Raw genomic sequence first — 21,128 nt, forward strand, 5'->3', positions numbered from 1 at the left:
GATGTGGGGTGTGATAGACAAGGGCCCAAAGGCTATGAAAGCCCAAAGGCTATGAAAGCCCCAAGGAGAGCATGTCTGATGGACTGGAGTGTCATAGAAAGGGAAGGCTTCCTGGAGGAGGTGGATCTAAGCCTTGAATGATGAACAAGACTTTGAAAGCAGAGGAGGCAAAGGGTTGCAAAGAACCTGACATGTTCGGGGCATGGTGAGAGGATCAGTGTATCTGGAGGAAGGTGAGCCTGTAGGAGGCGGCAGGTGTTGGTCCTGAGAGAGATGGAGACCTGATGGAGAGAGTCTTGAGTGCCACACTAGATGTTTGACTTATTCTTTTGGGCAAAAGCAATGGGAAGCCATTAAGCTCAGGGAAAACGGAGGGTGTGTGTGTGTGTGTGTGTGTGTGTGTGTGTGTGTGGTGACAGAGGGGACCACAAGGGAAACAGCCTGGGGGCTGAAGGACCAGGTAGGAGATGATAGAGACAGTCTAGGGGAGATCAATGAAACAGCAGCAACAGGAAGGGAGAAGAGGGGATTGCAGGGGTCACTCCGGCAGAGGTGACAGGGCTCGGGAGAAACTCAGTGCGAGGATAGTGTAGCCTCGTGTTTAAGCACATGGCTCTGTGGTCCTTCTGCTTGGGTTTACTCAACCCTATTGTTTACTGGTTCTGTGTCCATGGGCAAGTTGCCTCACCTCTCTGAGCCTTGGTATTTTCATTTACCAACTAGGGATACTAAGAGTAGCTACCTCCGAGGGATGCTGAAAATCATATATGTAAAGCCCTCGGAGTGGTATTTCATCCATTCAGCAAATACTTATTGCCCATCTACTCTATGGGCAGTGGATACAGCAGTGAACAAGCTAAAACAAAATCCTGGCCCTCACAGGAATACACCCTGGAGGGTTAAGAGACACGTTAAACAAGTTAAATAAACAAGATCTACATCATGTGAGATGGTGACAAGTGCGAAGGAAAAAGCAAAGAAAGGAAGCTGGGAAGTGTTGGGAGGTTGCAATTTTAGAAATGAGTGAGTGGTCTTGAAGGTGGAGCCATCACAGATGGTGTGTTAAGTTCAAGGCTTGGGAGTGGAAATGCAGGCCGCGTTGGGAAGGATCAAAGGTTGCTGACGTGCGGAGTCAAGGGGTAAATGCCCGGGGGTTGGCGCACTGTTTGCCCTGAGATGATAGCAGGACTTGAGGAACAGAGAAAGTCATGAGCCAAGCTCCAAGTGTTGACTGAAGGAGTGTGATTGAGACCTTAGAGAAGGCAAGCCACAAGGACGGGATGGCCAGAAGGCGTCATCCCCCACAAGGAGAAGGGTTTTAACAGGAGAACACAAGAGTGACAGTCTTGGAGCAGCAACTGGGACCAAGGACACAGAGCGTCTCAGGAGAGGCACAGGGTCTGGGGGAGTTTGCTGGCCATGGAGGGGCAGCTGCAGAGGACACAGCGGGAGGGTTGGAGAGGTGGGCAGTGGCCAGGAGCTGGCTCAAGGGCACAGAGTTACAGGGCTTCCCCCATGGGTTGATGGCCTGTTACAAGATGGGTGGCACCTATGGCGGGCAAAGGGGGGTTTTCCACCATGGTACATAAAGACTGGAAAGAGAGCCTAACAGACTGAACCTCCATAGCTTCTCTGTGGAACCGCCCCTGACCTGGTGGCCAGAGAATTTCTCTCCCACAGCTGAATCCACGCAAAACCCAGAAACAACCAGCCTGGCATTGTGATGACCTATGAATCCATGCATTCATTCAACAAATATTTTTCACTCCTTTCTGTGAGGGCAAACACAGTTCAAGGTACTCAGGATGCATCAATGAGAAAAACAGGCCCCAATCCTCGCCCTTGTGGAAGGAGGCAGATGAAAAGCCACAAACGCAATAAATGTTTTCTATGTAACGCGTTGGAGAGACATGCTATGGAAAAAATCCAAACAGAACAGGATAAGGGATCTGAAGGAAAGGAGGGAAGGTTTAAAGCAGATGTGCAGGGCCTTCCTGAGAAGGTGCCGTCTCAGCAGATGAGAAGGGGTGAGGGAGTGAGCCACAAGCATGTGCACGTCTAGAGGCAGAAGTGAATCCATTAAGGGGGTGATCAGGAGGGAAACCAGCAGGGACCCAGATCAATGGGAGCTTGAGGGACATGAGAGCCATCAGGGAGTTTGAGTCATGGATCCTTGTCTTCAAAGGATGACTCTGACTCTCCACTGGGAATAGACTGTAAGGGGACAATGGTGCTGCTGCAGTGGGGATGACAAGAAGAGGCCACATTGTGAACTTCCAGCTTTATTTACTGGCTATCTCTTCCATTAGTATCTCTACTCACCCCTGCCTGCTCCCACTGCATCCCAGCACCTGGTGTCTTCAGTGTCCTTGGGAGGCTGCTGGCACTCATTCATTCATATCACCTTAGAAATATTTATTGAGCACCTGTTATGTGTCAGACACAAATATAAATAATGTCCTGCTCAGAAGGACAGCAACCATTTGGGATTTATCATCTCTAGGCCATCATCAAAGTTTTTTGTTTGTTTATTTATTTTTTGTTTGTTTGTATTTGAGGCAGTGTCTCGCCCTGTTGCCCAGGCTGGAGTGCAGTGGCACGATCTCGGCTCACTGCAACCTCCGCCTCCTGGGTTCAAGCAATTCTCCTGCCTCAGCCTCCCAAGTATCTGATATTACAGGTGTGCGCCACCACTCCCAGTTAATTTTTTGTATCTTTAGTAGAGACAGGGTTTCACCATGTTGGCCAGGCTGGTCTCGAACTCCTAGCCTCGTGATCCTCCTGCCTTGGCCTCCCAAAGTGCTAGGATTACAGGCATGAGCCACCACTCCTGTCCCAAAGTGTTGGTATTTAACAGGAACACCAGGGACCTCTTCTAAGCCATATTGAACTTTAAGTGTCCAGGTTCAGCCCAGCGTTTTATCAGGAAAACACAGTCCAGAGCTCCAAATCGTTCCAATGTTTCTATGTGCCTCTTAGGGAATCTAAGAGGGAACCCAATTTCTAACTCCAGGCACCCCTTCTTAAAAATCCTTTTTTCCTGCCCTCCCCAGTCCTCCCCGCCTTGTTCTTTAAGGCCCCCCTCATTCCTCCCTCCCTCTTCTTCCCTGGTCCCTTCTGCCAGCTCCACTCAATCCCTTCCTGGTTTCTCGCCAGCTCTTTTCCAGACACAGCGTCCCAAAGTCAAGGAACCGGGCAAAGACATGTTGTGTGGTGCACTGGGAAGGAGCCGGGGAAAGTCAACATGATGTCAACCCTCACACACTTGACGAGCCCCACCCACACCAGACACCATTCCTGAAGCCGACCCCTGGCTTCCTACCCTCTGATCTGGAGACGCCATGGCCTCGTCCCTGTCCCTGGGTGTTTCCTGTGACCTGCGCCCACCTGAGGCCCGGGTTGGGACAGAACTGGAAGGGAGGACACTCAGCACAATCTGCTCCGGTCCCCATGGTCCCCATGGTCCCCATCTCTCACGGGGATGACCCTGGGCCCCTCCCAGGAGAAAGTCCTATATGTGCCTCCAGTTAACTGTGTGCCCCTGACGCACCCCAAACCCACATCCAAAGCTGGCACACTCCCTTGGGGCCTCACTGTCCTCATCTGCAGAAGAATAATACCTTAGAAGGTTTTGTGAGGATTAAATGAGATAATATATGTGCCTGGAACATTTTCAGTGTTTAATAAATTCCAGCTGTCATTACTATGATCTTTCCCCACTCCCACATTTCCTCTGCTGCTGGATTATAAACTCCTTGCAATTTGGGCTGTTTCATCTTTGTGTAGCCAGTGGCTAATTCAGGGCTGGAAACAGTAGGTGCTTATCAATCCTGGATGAATTGATAAAAAATATGCATTAACCAGGCCCCCATGGGATTTAAAATTTATTCTTTCCAAGAGGTTCTAACATTCTTTTTTTTTTTTTGTAATATAGATTTTGGTTTTTTATTTGCGTGTATATATATTGGGTTTTAAAAAATAATTTCAACTTTTAGATTTAGGGGGTGCATACACAGGTCTGTTACATGAATACACTGCCTGATGGTGAGTGTTGAGGTATGAATGATCCCGTCACCCGAGTGGGTAGCACAGTACCCAACAGTTAGTTTTTTAACCCTTTCCCCACTCCTTCCATCCCCCACCAGTAATCCTGAGTGTCTGTTATTGCCATCTTTATGTCCACGAGTAGGCAATGTAAGGTCCCCCGCTTGTAAGTGAGAACGTGCGGTATTCGGTTTTCTGTTCCTGCATTATTCCCCTAGGCTAATGGCCTCCATGTTGCTGCAAAGGATATGGTTTCGTTCTTTTTGATGGCTGCATGACATTCCTAAAGTGTCACTGCTGAGGGAGTCTGCCTTCTGTTATCGGATGTCCCTGATCTAAGCCCTGCTCCCTGGGCCAGGGACAGTGTGGGTAGACAGGGTTGGATAAGATGCCCTCGGCAGAACTCCACCCCAAGGTGGCCTGGAGCTGAGTTCCGGGTTTGCTGCATGTCTGGGTGCTGGCTCCCTAAGGCTGCGTTCCCCAGTCAGCATTCTAGACAGGAGCGAACCAGGATACGGAGCAGATGGAAGGTGGAGAGGGGGACACGTGGCTCGTCAGGAAATGAAGGCCGCCATCTTGTCCTCACCCTTGACCCCTGCCCCCCCCACCCCCTCGAAGTTGCCAGGCTTTGCTCCAGCCACCAGGACAGAGATCTCCTGAGAGAAGGCCACTTGGGGAGACAGCAGCTCCCTCCCTGCTCTTTATCTGCCTGCTGCTGTCAGTCAGCCTGATAGGAGATAAGCCCGGAGCTGTCTGGGCCTGAGCCCAGAGGGAGAACATAATTAAAAAGCCACTGCTGGCCTGGCAGGGTGCCGGGGTGTGGGGGGGCACCTGAAGATCTCAGCTGGGGACGTGGAGAGGACCCAGGGGGAAACAGTCTCTTCTTTGAGAAAGAGCAGAGTAATCAGCACTCATTGAACAGCCTTGCAAATAAACGGCCGCAGGCTACCAGCCCAAGGAAGATTTGCCTGGCACCTACCCCCAGACCAGAAAACCCAGAGGGAGTGTGACCTCACACTTCTATTCCACACCCTTCATTTGACTTTGCTTCCCATCCCCACCCTACTTCTCCAAGGCATGTGATTACTTGGGCAGGGGGTCTCAGGAGGCCCGAGATCATTGAGACATGGTCCTGAGAAGTGCCACGGAGGCCTTCATGCTGCAAAGATGAAAGCCATGCATTCTCTCATTCATTCCATCAGCACAAAGTGGGTTGTGAGGCCAAAGTCGAATCAATGCAAAGCCCAAGTCCATCTGGGCCATGCCAACCTAGGTAGTCCCTACACTCTTAACGGGAAGCAGAGAGTAACAGACATCGCTCAGAAACAGAACGCAGCACAGCGAACGGATAGAAATACTCTTGGGGAGAGAAACGCGGCTCTGTGCAGGGATGACAGAGGACGCTGAGCACACTGGTCTGGTCTCTCTGTGGAGGGGACCCAAGTTGACCCTGAAGGATGAGTAGGGGGTTCCTAGTCAGGACTCATGTGTGGAGTGAAACTGCTAAGACCCACAAGGTGTGTTGGGGACTGTGGTGATGCTGGGCTGGGGAGGTCAGCAGAAGCCTGACCCCATAGGGCTCCAGGCCACCTTAAGCTTTAGCTCTCTGTTCAAGGAGCAAGGGAACCCACTGGTGGGTAGCCGAGAGTGGCGAGGGTAGCAGACACTTGTCTACTTTGTGTGTCCAGTGGGTGGAAAATGGATTCAAGAGGCAGATGAAGAGCTGCAGTCCAGGTGGAGGTGGCGGTGGCCTGGCACAGGGTGCTTGTGGCCACAAAGGGAAGACATGGATGGATACAAGGGCTTTTCCAGAGATGAAGCACAGGTCTTGGCGATGGATTGGTTGTGGGGGTGATGAGAAGGAGGTGCAGGAATGACTCCCAGGTTTTGGCCTGTACACCTGGAAGAAGGTGGCTCCCCTTACTTTGGTGTCCATTGGGGGTGGCCCTCACCTGCCAGGTGTTCACTGCAGTGTGCAGGCTCAGTGCAGTCAGAGAAGGTGGGATGTGGTGAGCTATTCCAATGCCCTCATTCTGCAGAGGCAACATCTGAGGCTCAGGGATGACTGGACTCACAAAGGATCGGGTCAGAGCCTGAGCCCCTCAACCCCACTTCCTGCGTGGTTTGTTGGGGAGAATTCCAGGCTGAACGTGAGGCTCCATGGGCTCTAGCCCTGACTGTGCTCCAACCCTTTGAGTGAATCTCAGCAGGTCACATGTCTCCAGGCCTCAGTTTCTCTACTTGTGAAATGGAAAGAAAGAGAATGGCCACTTCTCCTCTTCTTGGGGAAGACTCGTAGTTATCATGCAGTCCCTAACTGGGAAGTTCTTGGGGAAAATGAAAAGAATGATGCTCTGACTGCTTCAGCATGTCTGAAATGGGAAAACTAGGTTGTGGGGACCTTGGGGAGCCTCTCCCCACCTCCTGCCCTTCCTGTGTCTCGCAGGTTCTGAAGGCGGAGTAGCCAGTGGGATGCCCGGTTTGCTGAATTGGATCACCGGGGCGGCCCTGCCCCTCACGGCATCTGATGTTACCTCCTGCGTCAGTGGTTATGCCCTGGGCCTAACTGCCTCCCTCACCTATGGCAACCTGGAAGTCCAGCCCTTCCAGGGTAAGGAGACCTGCTGAGGCCTCCCCACGGCCACCCCCTCCTCCACATTGAACCCTTGTCTTGACATTTACTTGCTGACTGACCTTGGGCAAGTCTGCCACCCCTCCGGGTCTATTTCCTCATCTGTAAAATGGGAAGACCATTTCTGCGCTGCAGCCTCAAAGCTAATAGCAAGGAGGGTCCGGATTTGAGCTGAGGAGGTTTGGGTTCAGCCCCAGCCAACTATCCCTGCACTTTTCTTTTTCTCTGAGACAGGATCTCACTTTGTTGACCAGGCTTGAACTCAGTGATATGATCACGGCTCACTGCAGCCTCCACCTCCTGGGCCCAAGAGATCTTCCCACCTCAGCCTCCCAAGTTTCTGGGACTACAGGCATGTATCACCACACCCAACTAATTTTTGCACGATGGGGTTTTATCATGTTACCCACTCTGGTCTCGAACTCCTGAGCTCAAGCAATCCACCCGCCTCGGCCTCCCAAAGTGCTGGGATTACAGGCATGAGCCATGGTGCCGGACTGTCCCCATACTTTTACAGTCCCAAAGCACACTGTCCACTGGTCAGTCTCACACTTTCTCCAGAGAGCCTCACAAGAGGAGAGGCATCAAGACTCAGTCGAAGCCAGGAGTCCCCACTTCTAGCCATGGCTCTTGCTCCTATGACCCTGAGGAGGCTGCCACCCCCTCAAAATCAGGACGCTCCTCTCTGCTGTCCAGATGCCCCAGGTGGTGGCAGAGTAGATGAGGTAATACAGAAGGCAGGATGTTGTGGACTGAGAAACTATCTGCAAATACGAACCACAGTCCAGGTGTGGAGGCACACTGGCCTGTCAGAGCCAAGTGCAAATCAAACTCCTTGCACTTCAGGAGGGCGGTTGTGGGAAAGCTCACGAGGCAGGCACTGGCCAGGATTCCCTTCTCATCCACAGTGATGGGGCCTCCTAACCACCAGCCTTTATGTCTGTGGTCACCAAACTGAGGTTCTGAAACCCCTGCAGGGCTGCCCTGGGACCAACACTACCCAAGGGGAGCTGCGGGGAAAATTCTTCCCCTTAGAAATCTCCTGGGCAGGGTAGGTGGCCTTGTTCCTGTGTCCAAGGAAACCCAGAGAGGGTGACTTAAAATAGGATCCACCTGCAGACTCAGGGGGCTAAATAACCAAATGACTTCCAACAGCCTTTTGGCTTTTCACATGTACAAAGAACAAGTCCCCCATTTTACAGATGAGGAAACTGAGGCCCAGAGGAAGCGGAGGTCAGGGTTTGTGGGGGGCTCACCCTGGACCCAGCATTGTGCTGTTCTGATGTTAACAGGGTAGATAACATGGGACCTTGACACTGTACACTACATGCGATTCCAGCCACCAGCATTACTCAGAAGCTGCTTAGAACTACAGGATTTCTGGCCCCACCCCCAGAGCTACTGAATCTGAATCTACATTTTAACAAAAACCCTCAGGTCATTCGTGAGCTTCTAGTTTGAGAAGCACTAAGATATAAAAACTTGTGGCACAGCTGGGTACAGTGGCTCACTCCTGCAATCCCAGCACTTTGGGAGGCTGAGGCGGGTGGATCACGAGGTCAGCAGTTCAAGACCAGCCTGGCCAAGATGGTAAAACCTCATCTCTACTAACAACAGAAAAATTAGCTGGGCACGGTGGCAGGCGCCTGTAATACTCAGGAGGCTGAATTGCTTGCACCTGGGCAGCAGAGGTTGCAATGAGCCAAGATTGCATCACTGCACTCCAGACTGGGCGACAGAGTAAGACTCTGCCTCAAAAAAAAAAAAAAAAGTGTGGCACATGGGCTTAATAAATGATGCCTATTTATTCAATTCTCACAATGACCCTGTGAGTAGGCTTCATTATCCCCATCTTACAGATTGTGCTAGGGGGCCTAGAGAAGCTAGGTGTCTTATCCAAGGTCACCTGGCTAGAAAACATGACGGGGCCTGGATTAGAACCGTAGTCTTCCTTCAAAGCCCCAACCTTCCATGCCACAGCTGGCAAACTGTGGCCCATGGACCAAACTGACCACACAGATGTGCTTTATGAGGCCCACACAAGTCCCATAAAAACTCATGTTTTCACTCTCTTGGAAAATCAGAAGTTCTGACCACATCAGGCTCACACACCTGCAAAGTAAGAGCTGGCCCTGCCGCCGTGCTTACCCATCTGGTCTCGGAGCTGGGAGGTCCCAACCTGGTTCTCTGCCCAGGCCTCCCAGCATCTGCTAAGTGGCAGAGGGCACCACCCACCAAGCCGGCCAAGGGTTCAGGTTCCTTCCAGGTAAGGGGTGTACAGGGTGGGCCTGGGGCACCCCGTGATGCTGGGCCCTGCTCTGGCAGGCCTCTTCGTGTACCCCCTGGATGAGGGCACCACGGTGATCGGCTTTGAGGCAGTCATTGCAGACCGCGTCGTGACAGTACAGATCAAGGACAAAGCCAAGCTGGAGAGCGGCCACTTCGATGGCTCCCATGTTCGATCCCCCACAGTCACAGGTAAGGAAGCCGGAAGGGCTGCAGCGGGACCTGGGTTTGGCCAGCCAGAGGCTGCCGGGGCTGGAGCCTCAGGCAGACTGCAAGGACAGCAGGGGCATATGAGGGAGAAAGAGCACTGAACTAGTCAGGAATCGCAGATGAAGTCCTGTGCCACCTTGGGCCAATAATTAACTTCTCTGAACCTCAGCTTCACTGTCTGTTAAGACAGAGGTAATTGACTTCCTGTTGACACCTCAAAAGTGTGAGGATCAAAGGAAGGGAGGCAACGAAAAGATTTAAAGATCTCTCTAGAGAACAAATAACATCTTTTACGCTCAGAGGCTGTGGGGTGAGTCACACCAGGATTTGACTCCCTTTCCTGTTGCTCACAAATGGTGTGAGCTTAGAGAAAAAATATACCTCCTCTGTAAAGTGGAATAAATAACGGTCCTCACCCGATGCTCAATCAGGACAATGCACGCAGAGTACTCACATCACAGTAAATACTCAAAGCATGGCTACCAAGGCCTGCTATGGAAGCTGAGGCTCAGAGCGCGAGAGCCACTGGTTCAATGCCTGTAAAAGGCAGCTGTTAGTGCCTTTTAGGCAGCAGGTCACACAGCATTAGTGGCAGAACCAGGGCTAGAACACAGACCAGCTGTCATATGATGTAAGCAATTCTTACTATTGGATCTGCGATCGAGGTGAAGTTCGTTCGCCTGGTTATTAAAATGTTTAATGAGCACTCACCGTGTGTAAGGTGCAAAGTTGTCCTTGAGTTGTGATGATTTATAGCTGTCTGAAAGACTAGTTAGGATCTGTCTAGGAGTAACCATGATAGGAGCAGGAGGTGGAAAGTGGCTGTGTCAAGAGAGGCTGCGATGACGTCAGAGGAAAAGGCCGGCCCAGATCAGGGACGAGGGAGGTGTTCATGGAGGGCTTGGGTGGGTGGGTAGACGGGCTAAGTACGGATGAAGGAATGGGTGTTTTGGATAAAAGGAAAGAGCATGAGCAAAAGTATGGATGCCCGAGGTGGGGGATGCTTCGATTTGGTTCTTGGGGTGGGAAGTAGTTTGTAGGTCGGAAATGTGACCCTCTGTCAGGGTTTTGTGAGTCCAAGTTTTCCACTCCCAGCAAGATAGAGTGGAAAGTTCACAGGCCTAGAGTCAGACACATAGGGTTCAGATCCTGGTTCAACGAGTTACTCATTCACGAGTCACACCCTCAGGCTGAGCCTTGGTTTTCCCATCAGCAAAATGGGGCCACTGACACCTACCACAACAGATCCTTAGAGAGGATCAGAGATGATATATGTACAGCCCCTGATGCCAGCCTGGCACTTAGGGAACATTCTGCAAGAGAGGGTTTCCATCGCCCCTCATTCCTGCACACCAGGAAAAGTGACCTTGGACGAGGATTTGGAGCGGATCCTGTTCGTGGTCAACCTGGGGACCATTGCCCCCATGGAGAACGTCACCATCTTCATCAGTATCTCCTCGGAGCTCCCGACGCTGCCCAGTGGGGCTGTGAGGGTCCTTCTGCCTGCTGTCTGTGCCCCCACTGTGCCCCAGTTCTGCAGCAAGAGCACTGGCACCACCGAGCAACAGGCACAGGGGTAAGGAAGCCCTGCCCAGACCAATCAGAGTCCCAGATGGGCAGCAGAGAGTGTGTCAGGTGACATCAGTGGGGGCGGGGTGGGGGAGACAGGGAGGAGATGGGAGGTTCTGCTGTACAGTGCTACCTTCTCAGCCATTTGCTCCTCCCTGCTCACTTTTAGAGCACTTAAAAGTATCCCTGAAATGCCTCTGCAATGGTACTGGCCAGAGTGAGGAAATGTACAGCTTGGAATCAGCATTTACAAGCTGTCCAAATTTCATAACTTACTCAAGTGGTACTTTCTGAGCACCTACAATGTGCTAGACACTGGGCTGGTTGTTAGGGATAGAGAAGGAAAAAAAATCAACATGGTTCCTGACATTTTGGAACTTGGGGGAAGATCATTATCCAACGAATAACACATCTAATTGTGTGACTAATTGTTTATGTGCAGAATGCATAATTGACTGAAAAGTACAAGGAATAGAAGTTCATTGAGCTAAGAGTATAAAACAGGGATCCAACCTGGGGGCCTGGGGACCGGGCCAGGCTTCTCCAAGGAGTGATGTTTCAGCTGGGAACTGAATGAGGAGGAGGATGTAGGCACAGAGAGGAGTGTTCCTGTGGGTGACAGCAGCAGGGACAAAGGCCCTGTGGTAACAAGGACAGGGCTCCAGAGAGGAACAGAAGCACAGGGGGCAGTCAATGAAACTGCAGAGGCATCGGACGCCCTTCAGCTCTTGCTAAGACTGGGTTTCTCCCAAAAGCAACAAGGAGCCATTAACAGGGTTTTCAGCAGGATGAGGAGGGGAACATGACCAGCCCAATACCTGGGCAGTTTCTCTGTTCTTCCCTGGTGGTATAGGAGGGAAAAGGAGGTGGGTCACAGTCTAAGGCACTTACGGCTGAGATAATTTTCTACGAAAGTAAGTGCTATAGGGGATGGAAGGGGATGGAAGGGGACAGAGTGGACAAATGCTATTTTAGCTCCAATGAACAAGGATTTGTAGCCTGACCTGAATAAAGAGGGCAAGCCATGGACATATTCGAGAGGGAGTATTTTGCTCAGGGAGAGTCACAAGTGCAAAGACCCTGGGGCAGCAGCGGGTGCCGTGTATCAAGGCAGCAGCAGAAAGGCTAGTGTGGCTATAGCAGAGGGAGAGAGGAAAGGAGAGAGGTCAGACGAGTAGTGAGGAGTGGGATCATGCAGGGCCTTGGAGGATGACACTTGGCACAACAGAGAAGCTGGTGGCATCAGCCAGTCTCAGACCAAAGAGCTCTGGCTTGTGTGTCATCTTTATAAGTGTTGCCAATGAAGATGCACCTTGTGCATTTGAGAGGCAAGGCCTAGCCAGGACATTCAGGACCTCAGTGGATCTGGGGACAAGAGGCTCAGGAAGTCCTGGTGCCACTATGCTTCTTCCTGCCCATTCCAGCAGGCAGAGTTAAGAGTGACATTCTTGGGAAAATCCTGCATCAAACCCCTGTGAACCTCGAAGGAGCTCAGATAGAGTGACACAGACAAAATTCAAAACACAGATGATACCAAGTGTTGGTGAAGAGAGAGGGTGATGCTCGTTCTCTGCTAATGGAAGTAGGAACAAGACAGCCACCCTGGAAAGCAATCTGGCAATCCTCGGCGTGCCCTTTCACCCAGGGATCATGGAGAAATTCTTTCACAAGTCCAAAGGGAGCATGGATAGGGATATTCACGGTCTCACGGGAACATGGATAGTGATATTCATGGTGGCATTACTTGTGGATCCAGGGAGGCGGAGCTGGGAACAACAAATAGAATGTAATGGAGGTTCCCAGGTGACATCAAGTTAGCAGCGAGGACTTGGATTTGCAACCACCTGGGCGGAGTTTTAAAACTAACATCGTGCCAAAAAAAGTAAGAGCTTGAATGAGATTCATAATATAAGGCAATCTTGTCAGCTTAAAGCACGATCACAGCCAAATGCTGCTGTGTATTTTACAAGGCTGTGTGCATATGGAAGGACTTAGATTAAAGACCTCAGGGGGTGTGCCTGTGGAGGGGAGGGGAACAGAGCAGAATGGGTTGGGGTGGAGATCACAAAGAAAGAGGGCCCCGAAATGTGAGCATTCAGCAGGTGACAGTCACTCGGCTAAGCAGTTGCTCCTGGAGTCCTCAAAGCAACTGCAAAGTATTGTCCCCATTTAAAGGATGGGAAAACAAACGCTTAGGGGAGAAATGACTTGCAAGGGTTTGCAGCTCACAGAGACACAGCAGAGATTCCAGACGCGGTGTGACACAGTACAAACCGTTTCATCATGGAGCCAGACAGACCTAGGCTAGGAGGTGTGGGCCGGGACTCTGCCAAGTCTTAATTGTGGGAGCTCAGGCCAGTCATCTCGCCTCACTGAGCTTCAGTTTCCTCACATGGACAGTGGAGACCCTGACATCTTCCTCCCAGAGCTGCGGTGAGAACAAAGTGAGCTACCCCTCAGGAGCACCTTGCCCGGCGCTTGGCCCAGCGAGGGTGCTCCTTGGAGGTGGCTGTGCCTTACGTCAGAATCCAAGCTCTCCCTGGGGTCAGGCTAAGTGGGAGAGTGCAGGTTGGGGCCCTTGGTGGGCTGGGCTGCCTGGGACTCATCGTCCTCTCCTTGCCTTCTCATGCTGGGCCCCTGTCTCCGCCTGGCTGGTCTCCTTTCCTTCTCCCGGCCCCTTCTAGCAAAGACAGGCACTGCTTCGGTGCCTGGACCCCAGGCTCCTGGAATAAGTTGTGCCTGGCAAGTCTCCTAAACACCGATGTGTCCAACCCCATGGAATATGAGTTCAACTTCCAGCTGGAGATCCGCGGGCCATGTCTGCTGGCAGGTGAGAGGGAGCTGTCCAGATGGGGTGGGAGGGCTGCAGGCCAAAAGCCAAAATATGCTGGGGATGGGATGGGGATGGGGATGGGCAGGGAAGCCAACTGGTCCAGACGGTAGACCAGCTGAAGCACACAAAGCCTGTGGACCCCCATTTCCCATGGCCTCAGCAAGCAGCCCAAAGATGAGTCCCTTCCCAGGATGGATTTCAAGGCTACTGACTTCCACCCCAATGGCTTCCTTGGGAAAATGTCCACAGGGAATGGTGGCCCTTGGTCCTCTCCTAGAGGCCACAGCTGTAAAGCTGCTTCCTGGTTCTCACCTTGTCTGCATGTCAGAAACACCCAGAGACGTCCTGCAGCCTAGATCCCACCCCCAGAGATTCTGGGGTGTGTTCCAGGCATGGAAACATTTAAAAGCTCCCCAGGAAGTTCTAATGTGTAAGTAGGTTGAGAACCATTGCTCTGAGGCTCTCCCCCAACCACTCAGAGCTTTCAAAGGACACTAGGATGTGGTTTCTTGTCAGTGCCTGCTTTCCTAGAGCAACGCTGCATTCCAGTGCGAGGTGCATTTATGCAGCACCCATCAAAACAACGCCCTCCAACAGAGCGCTGGGCACCATCTGCTTGGCAGCATGCTGGGGGCTGTGCATGCCCTATAAGGACCCCCACTACACCCTGAGTTCAGAGCAGGAAGAGCCATCAGATACAATCTATCTAAGCCTGCATTTTACAGGTGGAGAAACTGATGCAGCCTGGCCATGTTCACACTGCAGGTCAAGAACCCCTAACGGGGCTGGCATGTCACTCTTCTCTGGCCTCGGTCTTGGTGTGCTCCAGCCAACTCCTTTCTCTCCTGACCTCATGAGCCTATATCCCCCTTGCCTTTTTATGCCACTCAGGTGTGGAGAGTCCCACACATGAGATTCGTGCCGACGCCGCCCCATCTGCCTGCTCTGCCAAGAGCATCATCATCACCTTGGCCAACAAGCACACCTTCGACCGGCCCGTGGAGATCCTCATCCACCCAAGCGGTACGGTGCCCTGCAACGGGCCCCTGGGCTGCCTGTGGGAGGGAGGAAGAGGTGCTGATCCTGTGGGGACAGAACACGTGGCCCCCTGCCCAGCAGCTAGTTAGCCGGGGGGAGGTTCAGGGGTGGGGGTGGCCAAGGAGAGGAGACCCACTACGTGCCTCCCGGGAAAGTTGGCTCTAGCTGGCAGAATCAAATGTCTCCTGCCCTGATTCAAGCTCCAGAGGCCAGTGTCTCATCCCCCAATCAGGGCACTTCACCCCCAGCCCAGCTGAGCAGAGGATCTTTGAAACCCAAAGTTCAGTAAGACCTTGGAAATTCTGTACCCTCAAGGAGAAATTCTTGTCTGTTCAAGAATACACAGAATGTCAGGACCTAAGCACATTAGAGGATCGTTTTACCCCATTCCACTACCATTTCACAGATGGCTTCACTGAGGCCCAGAGAGGGACAGTGGGTCATCCATGGCCACTAGGCTTCCCTGCCTCCCAGCTAAGGCATCTTCCCAAGCCCTACACTGCTTCAGGCAGCCAGGGTTTCCATCCCCTTCCAACTGGGAATCCCACCCCTGTGAGAATCTTGCACCTAAACCAAAGCCCCCAGCATCCCTCTCCTATGATACCTGGCCAAGTGCTGAGAGTCAATCTCATCTCTGCAGAGCCCCATATGCCCCATGTCCTGATAGAGAAAGGGGACATGACGCTGGGAGAATTTGACCAGCACTTGAAGGGAAGAACAGATTTCATTAAAGGGATGAAGAAGGACGGCAGTGCAGAGCGGAAGGTGAGGGCAACTGAGACGGGGAACGGATGGTGGCAGAGTTGGGGTGGCACTGAGGCCTGGTCTCCACTGAACTAGTGAGGTGAGGAGGTGACCTGCTCGAGGTCACGCAGAAAGCTGGAGGCAGACACCAGGCAAGAAGCATTTCCTGGCCAGGCGTGGTGGCTCACGCCTGTAATCCCAGTACTTTGGGAGGCCGAGGTGGCGGATCACAAGGTCAGGAGTTCAAGACCAGCCTGGCCAACGTGGTGAAACCCTATCTCTACTAAAAACACAAAAATTAGCTGGGTGTGGTGGCATGCACCTGTAATCCCAGCTATTCAGGAGGCTGAGGCAGGAGAATCACTTGAACCTGGGAGGCGGAGGTTGTGGTGAGCTGAGATCGCACCACTGCACTCTAGCCTGAGTGACAGAGCAAGACTCTGTCTCAAAAAAAAAAAAAGTATTTCCTTCCATGGAGCCTGCGGCACTGCAGGGCACTTTCAGATGTCCCGTCATCCTGGCTCTGTTCCCGCCTCTTGCAGGTCATCTTTCCCCAGGACCTCACAGGTGCCTAAGCCAGGCAGGTTCACATATGGTGGCAGAAATGGCCTTGGCCTCCTCCAGCCCTCTGCACTTCCAGGGGCGTCCAAGACCCTTCAGCTCCTTATCTTCTGGGCCTCCCTTTCCTACCAGCTGAGTAGCCTCTTGCTCTTCCTCCCTCTGGGGCCCTTGCTTGTTATGACATAAAAGACAAAGACAGAACGGGGAAAGCCTGAGAAAGATCCTTTCCTTCTGCTGTCCCCCGCCCCGGGAAGCTATAGGACAAGGAGGCCTGGCCAGGGGGCGGGGATGGGAAGGGGAACGTTGGAGGCTGAGCAGCAGCCACAGGTCACACCCAGTGCTCTGCCTCCCACTCACGGTCCTGCACACTGAGCTGGGTCCTGACTGCCATGAGAGGTTTCAGAATGATGGCTCACCTCTCTGTATTAGCCCCATTTTTAGATCAGAAAACTGAGATCTAGCACCCAAAGATCACCAGTGAGCTGGAGAAAGGGAAAGAAGCTTACCTCAGAAGTTAGAACTGGTGACCAGGAGGCTAAGGGATGAGACTGGATTCTGCGGGGGCAGTTGAGCTGGGTTTCACACCATCAGCCATGCTCTGCTCACCTAGCTGGCACAGGGCAGTGGCAAGGTGGGGAAGTGGACAGAGACCCTGCTGGAAGCCCTTGCTCTCCCAGAGGTGCCCCTCAGCCGGATGAGTCAGGTGGGCGAAGAAACTGGAGGCGGTTTCTCGGAGTAGGGGACGGCAATGCCAGAGGTTCCACCTAGCTCAAAACTGCCACCCCATGGGCCTCCCAGGCCTGGGGCTGGCTGCCCTCCCTGCCAAGGCTTAAATCAATTAGCTTAGGGATTGTTGAAGCAAATGATTTTTCATTTGCCACCTTGGGTTGGTTATGCAAATAGCCTGTATTCTCACAAACTCCGGGGATGACAGCGATCAACCCGCAGCTGCTAAGAAGTGATGAGTTTATTGTAATTGGATAATGGCAGCTTGAGGAGACATTAGAGAATCCTGAGCCAGGGCACCCACCCCGTCCCTCTGAGAGGCAGATAAGGTTTCTGGAGGCAGTTTCTCTCACTGGCAGATGTGGCTGCTGCTGCCTTGGGCTCTGTTATTGAAAGAGCCAGGCTGGGCTGTGGCCTCTGGAGGAGGGGCGTCACGTGGGAGAGAGAGAGAGAGATCCCTTGGCAGGGATGAGAGTGGATTGGGGGTATCCACAGGGTGAACATCAATCAGGAAGAGTGGGTGGGACAAGCTGTCAGAAACCCTGGCTTAGCAAGGAGAGGGCAAATCACACAGAAAGACACACCACGCCCAAGAGGCAGAGACGCCAAGAGAAACAGAGGCTGAAAAAAAAAAAAACAAAAAGATGTACACACAGGTCAGTGGCAGACAGAAAGGCCCACACAGATTCATTCCCTCACTTATTCATTCAACAAATAAATCTTAGGGGACAACACTGAGAATGACACATTCTTTATCTTCACGGAGCTCATATTCAGGAGAATTGCTAGAACCCAGGAGGCAGAGGTTGCAGTGAGCTGAGATCACACCACGGCACTCCAGCCTGGGCACAGTGCAAGACTCCGTCTCTAAAATAATTAATTAATTTTTTAAAAACCACCAAGGTGCTGCCCTTCCTTTCATCTTTACCGATCCATCTCTGAACCAGGCCCTGTGTTAAATTCCAGAGATGTAAAAGAGGCTAAGAGATGGAAAGACAGAGGGAAAAAAGCAAATCAATGAGCCAGATCTGTTTGGAGGGGGATGGTGTGATCATGAGTGGTAGGTGCTGGGTGTTCTTCAGCTGGGCGTCAGCAAAAGCCTGTCTGAGGATAGGACCTGGAGGGGGACGGTGTGATCACGAGTGGTAGGTGCTGGGTGTTCTTCAGCTGGGCGTCATCTGAGGATCCTATCCTATCTGAGGATAGGACCTGGCAGACAGCAAAGAGCCCACCATGGGAGGAATGGGTGGAGAGGGCACAAGGGGGGAAAAGCAGGAAGCAGAACAATGGTGACCTGTTTGGAAAACAGGAAGAAGGCCAGTGCGGCTGAAATGTAGGGAGCAGAGTCCGTAGAGAGGAAGTGGCCAGGTAGGCAGGGGTCAGGCCACAGGGGCTTCCTAAACCATGGTTCAAAGTGTTGAGGGAGGGCACTGCCTGAGCAAGAGAATGACAAGAACAGTCGCTCTGCAGAATGGACAGGGAGATAAAAGTGAGACAAAGAGCAGGAAGAGACTATTGCAAAGGTCCAGAGAAAGATGGTCCTCTCCTGAACTTGGGTGGTAGCAGTGGAGACAGAGAGACGTGGACGGGTTCAGGCTGCGTCTTAGCAGCGGGACTGGCAATGCTTTGCTGCAGGTTGGAATGTGTGGAGTGAGGAAAAGAGGGGAACCAAGGACAACTGTTAGGCGTTTGGTTTGAACAACTGGGTGGGTGGTGATGTCATCTATTGAGTTGGGGAAGGAACCCAAATAGACAGAAACTGAGAAACAGACACAGAGACACGTATACACAGAGACAGCCAGATAAGGGGACAGAGAGAGAAAGTCGGAGTGGAGAGTGAAAGCAGCATGAGAACAAAGGAAATGAAACTCTTTGTGGAGGGGAGCGGGAGAAGCAAGGGGGAGGGCCCTGGCCTCAGGGCCAGCTAGGATGCCATATAAAAAGATAAACGGCCAGGCCAGGTGGCTCATGCCTGTAATCCTAGCACTTTGGTAGGCCAAGGCAGGTGGATTGCCTGAGCTCAGGAGTTCGAGACCAGGGCAACACGGTGAAACCCCATCTCTACTAAAATTCAAAAAGGTAGCCAGGCATGGCGGTGTGCACCTGTAGTCCCAGCTACTCAGGAGGCTGAGGCAGGAGGAATGTTAGAACCCAGGAGGTAGAGGTTGCAGTGAGCTGAGATCACACCACTGCACTCCAGCCTGGGTGGCAGACTGTCTCTAAAATAATTAATTAATTAATTAATTATCCATCTCTGGACCAGCCTCTCTGTTAAATTCCGGAGATGTAAAAGAGGCTAAGGGATGACCTGCCTTCAAGTATAATAGTAAACAATTTGGCGGGAGGCAGAGATCAGAGCAAACACTGTATTCAGTATGGGAAGTGCATGGGCCTCCAGGACCAGCAGAGCAGTGGCAGTGACAATGACAGCTGCTGTTTAGAGACAAGTGCTCTCTGCCAGGCAGCCAGCTTCACAAGTGCCCTGAACCCATGCAGCAACTCAGTGAGGTGTGTCTTCTTGTCCTCATTTCATGGATGAGGAAACTAAGTAATTAAGTCCACCTGGAAATTGGGGAAGGCTTTCCAAACAGGCAGAATTTGAGGAGTGAGTAGGAATTTAACAATGGAAGAGAATCGGTAAATCAGGGAAACCCAGGTCACAGCCAAGACGAGCCAGAGAGCAGGTTATACACCCAGTGGAAACACGGGAGACCATTATTCAACCAAGGGGCTTCCTGTGTCTGTGCTGACTCGGTTCATCCTCACAACCACCCCGAGAATGGACATTATTTGCCCCATTTTGCAAATGGGTAAATAGACCCAGAGGAGGGACTTGTCCCCATCACACAGTTGGATGGTGACAGAGCTGGGACTCAAACCCAGGTCTTTCTGCCTGCAAAGTCCATGCTTGCTGTTGTAACCTGGGAAGGTTTAGCAAACAGAGGAGCTGAGCACAGTCAGCCCGGAAGTCTTCTGTGCAGACCCTGAGCCGGATGTGGATGCATGGTGAGTGACAGGGACCAGCGTGAGTCCCCAGGAGCACCTCTTGGCCCCCTGATTGCCCAATCAGAGTGTTCCTTTCTTCTCCAGACAGAAATCATTCGAAAACGCCTCCACAAAGACATTCCCCATCACACCGTCATCATGCTCAACTTCTGTCCCGACCTCCAGTCGGTCCAGCCGAGCCTGAGAAAGGCCCACGGGGAGTTCATCTTCCTCATTGACAGGAGCAGCAGCATGAGCGGGATCAGTGTGCACCGCGTCAAGGTACCTGCTGAGAGGACCCCTCCCCAGGGCCCAGGGCTCCAGGGCAAATCACCTGTGCGCCCCTAGCCCAGCTTCCTCGGCACTGTCTGTTCCAAGAAACAACTTTAAAAAATCAGTTTAAACAGAGACACCCAAACTCCATTTGCTTCCCCAAAAACACATGAAGCGGTGTGAGCAGAGGCAGAGCTGGCACCCATTTATAAGGGATGAAGTCATCCATAGCTGTCCTTTGCACTCCACAAACTTTAGCTAAAGCACCCCAGTAGGTACTGAGTGGAGCAGGGTGCAGAGAAGAGAGGAAGGGAAGTAACATTTGCTGAGGGTCTGCTGTGTGTTGGATACGGTACCAGCCACTTAATGCACAGCTTGGTGTCTAACCCAGACAATAATCCTATGAGTTTGATTCTATTTTTACCATTTTCCAATTAGGAAAACTGATCTTGAGAGTTTCAGTCACCTGCTCAAGGTCACACAGCCAGTGTGTTCTGAGATTAAACCCATGTCTACCTAACTGTTTCCACCACCTGACGTCAGAGCTTCAGTGGACATGCCCCTGCCATCAAGGAATGTGTAGAATTCAGTAGAAAAGATTGGTTTCTCTTTTTTAAAATGCCTAATAGGTGCCAAGCCTTGCCCTTGGCCATCTGGAAAAACAAGAGAATGTAAACACAGTGCCTGTCCTCAAGGAGCTGACAGTCAAGTGAGGAGCACGGGCCTGAGAGCCAATCAGAATGTGTGGGAGCTTGGTCTCCCTGCTAAGGAAAGCTCCTCAGGAGTGTGGAAGAAACAGTGATAGAACCGTACCCCCCACAGTCCAGACGACTTTCACTTGCCCCCCACCCCACCCCCAGGAGATTATTCATCTCGATCATGGCATTATCCAACACTCCCTTGTATTTTTGGTTGGGCAGATGTCTCTCTCTCTGGAGTTAGGAACTCATTTAGGACAAGGGTCATCTATCCTCTCACCTCTCTCTTTCCATGGGGCCTAGCTCTGTGTTTATGCATAAAAAGCCTTTCATCTCTTTACTGACCCAGGTAAAGGATAACTGAGTTCAGGAGAACAGGGAAGGAGGGACAAGAACAGAGTGGGGCTCTGTCGTCACCTGAAATTTCATCTTTCCCAGACCAAGCTATTGTTTCTAGGGCAACAAGCTCAGCAAGGAGAGGAGGGTTGGGTGAGATCTGGGAGGCCAGCTATCTCTGCAGGCTTGCTGC

The 21,128-nt window shown here is 52.0% G+C and overlaps 1 protein-coding gene across 5 annotated transcripts in view; it reads left to right on the plus strand.

The window, feature by feature from the left end:
• Window positions 1-21,128, plus strand: part of VWA5B1 (von Willebrand factor A domain containing 5B1) — a 71,010-nt gene that overhangs the window by 16,945 nt on the left and 32,937 nt on the right. For 4 of the 5 annotated variants that reach the window (XM_021668373.2, XM_021668367.2, XM_021668369.2 and 1 more), the window contains exons 2-8: window positions 6,491-6,655; window positions 9,002-9,154; window positions 10,529-10,748; window positions 13,426-13,571; window positions 14,466-14,597; window positions 15,253-15,377; window positions 19,734-19,910. In XM_021668373.2, coding sequence (XP_021524048.2) covers window positions 6,491-6,655; window positions 9,002-9,154; window positions 10,529-10,748; window positions 13,426-13,571; window positions 14,466-14,597; window positions 15,253-15,377; window positions 19,734-19,910 — 1,118 coding nt within the window. Of the gene's footprint in view, window positions 1-6,490; window positions 6,656-9,001; window positions 9,155-10,528; window positions 10,749-12,547; window positions 12,624-13,425; window positions 13,572-14,465; window positions 14,598-15,252; window positions 15,378-19,733; window positions 19,911-21,128 lie in introns of those variants that run through there. The other variant, XM_021668372.2, reaches the window with a different exon arrangement.

The sequence above is a fragment of the Aotus nancymaae genome, unplaced genomic scaffold, assembly GCF_030222135.1.
Source record: "Aotus nancymaae isolate 86718 unplaced genomic scaffold, 86718_ANA_hifiasm-v0.15.2.pri h1tg000053l, whole genome shotgun sequence".
NCBI classification, from domain to species: domain Eukaryota; kingdom Metazoa; phylum Chordata; class Mammalia; order Primates; family Aotidae; genus Aotus; species Aotus nancymaae.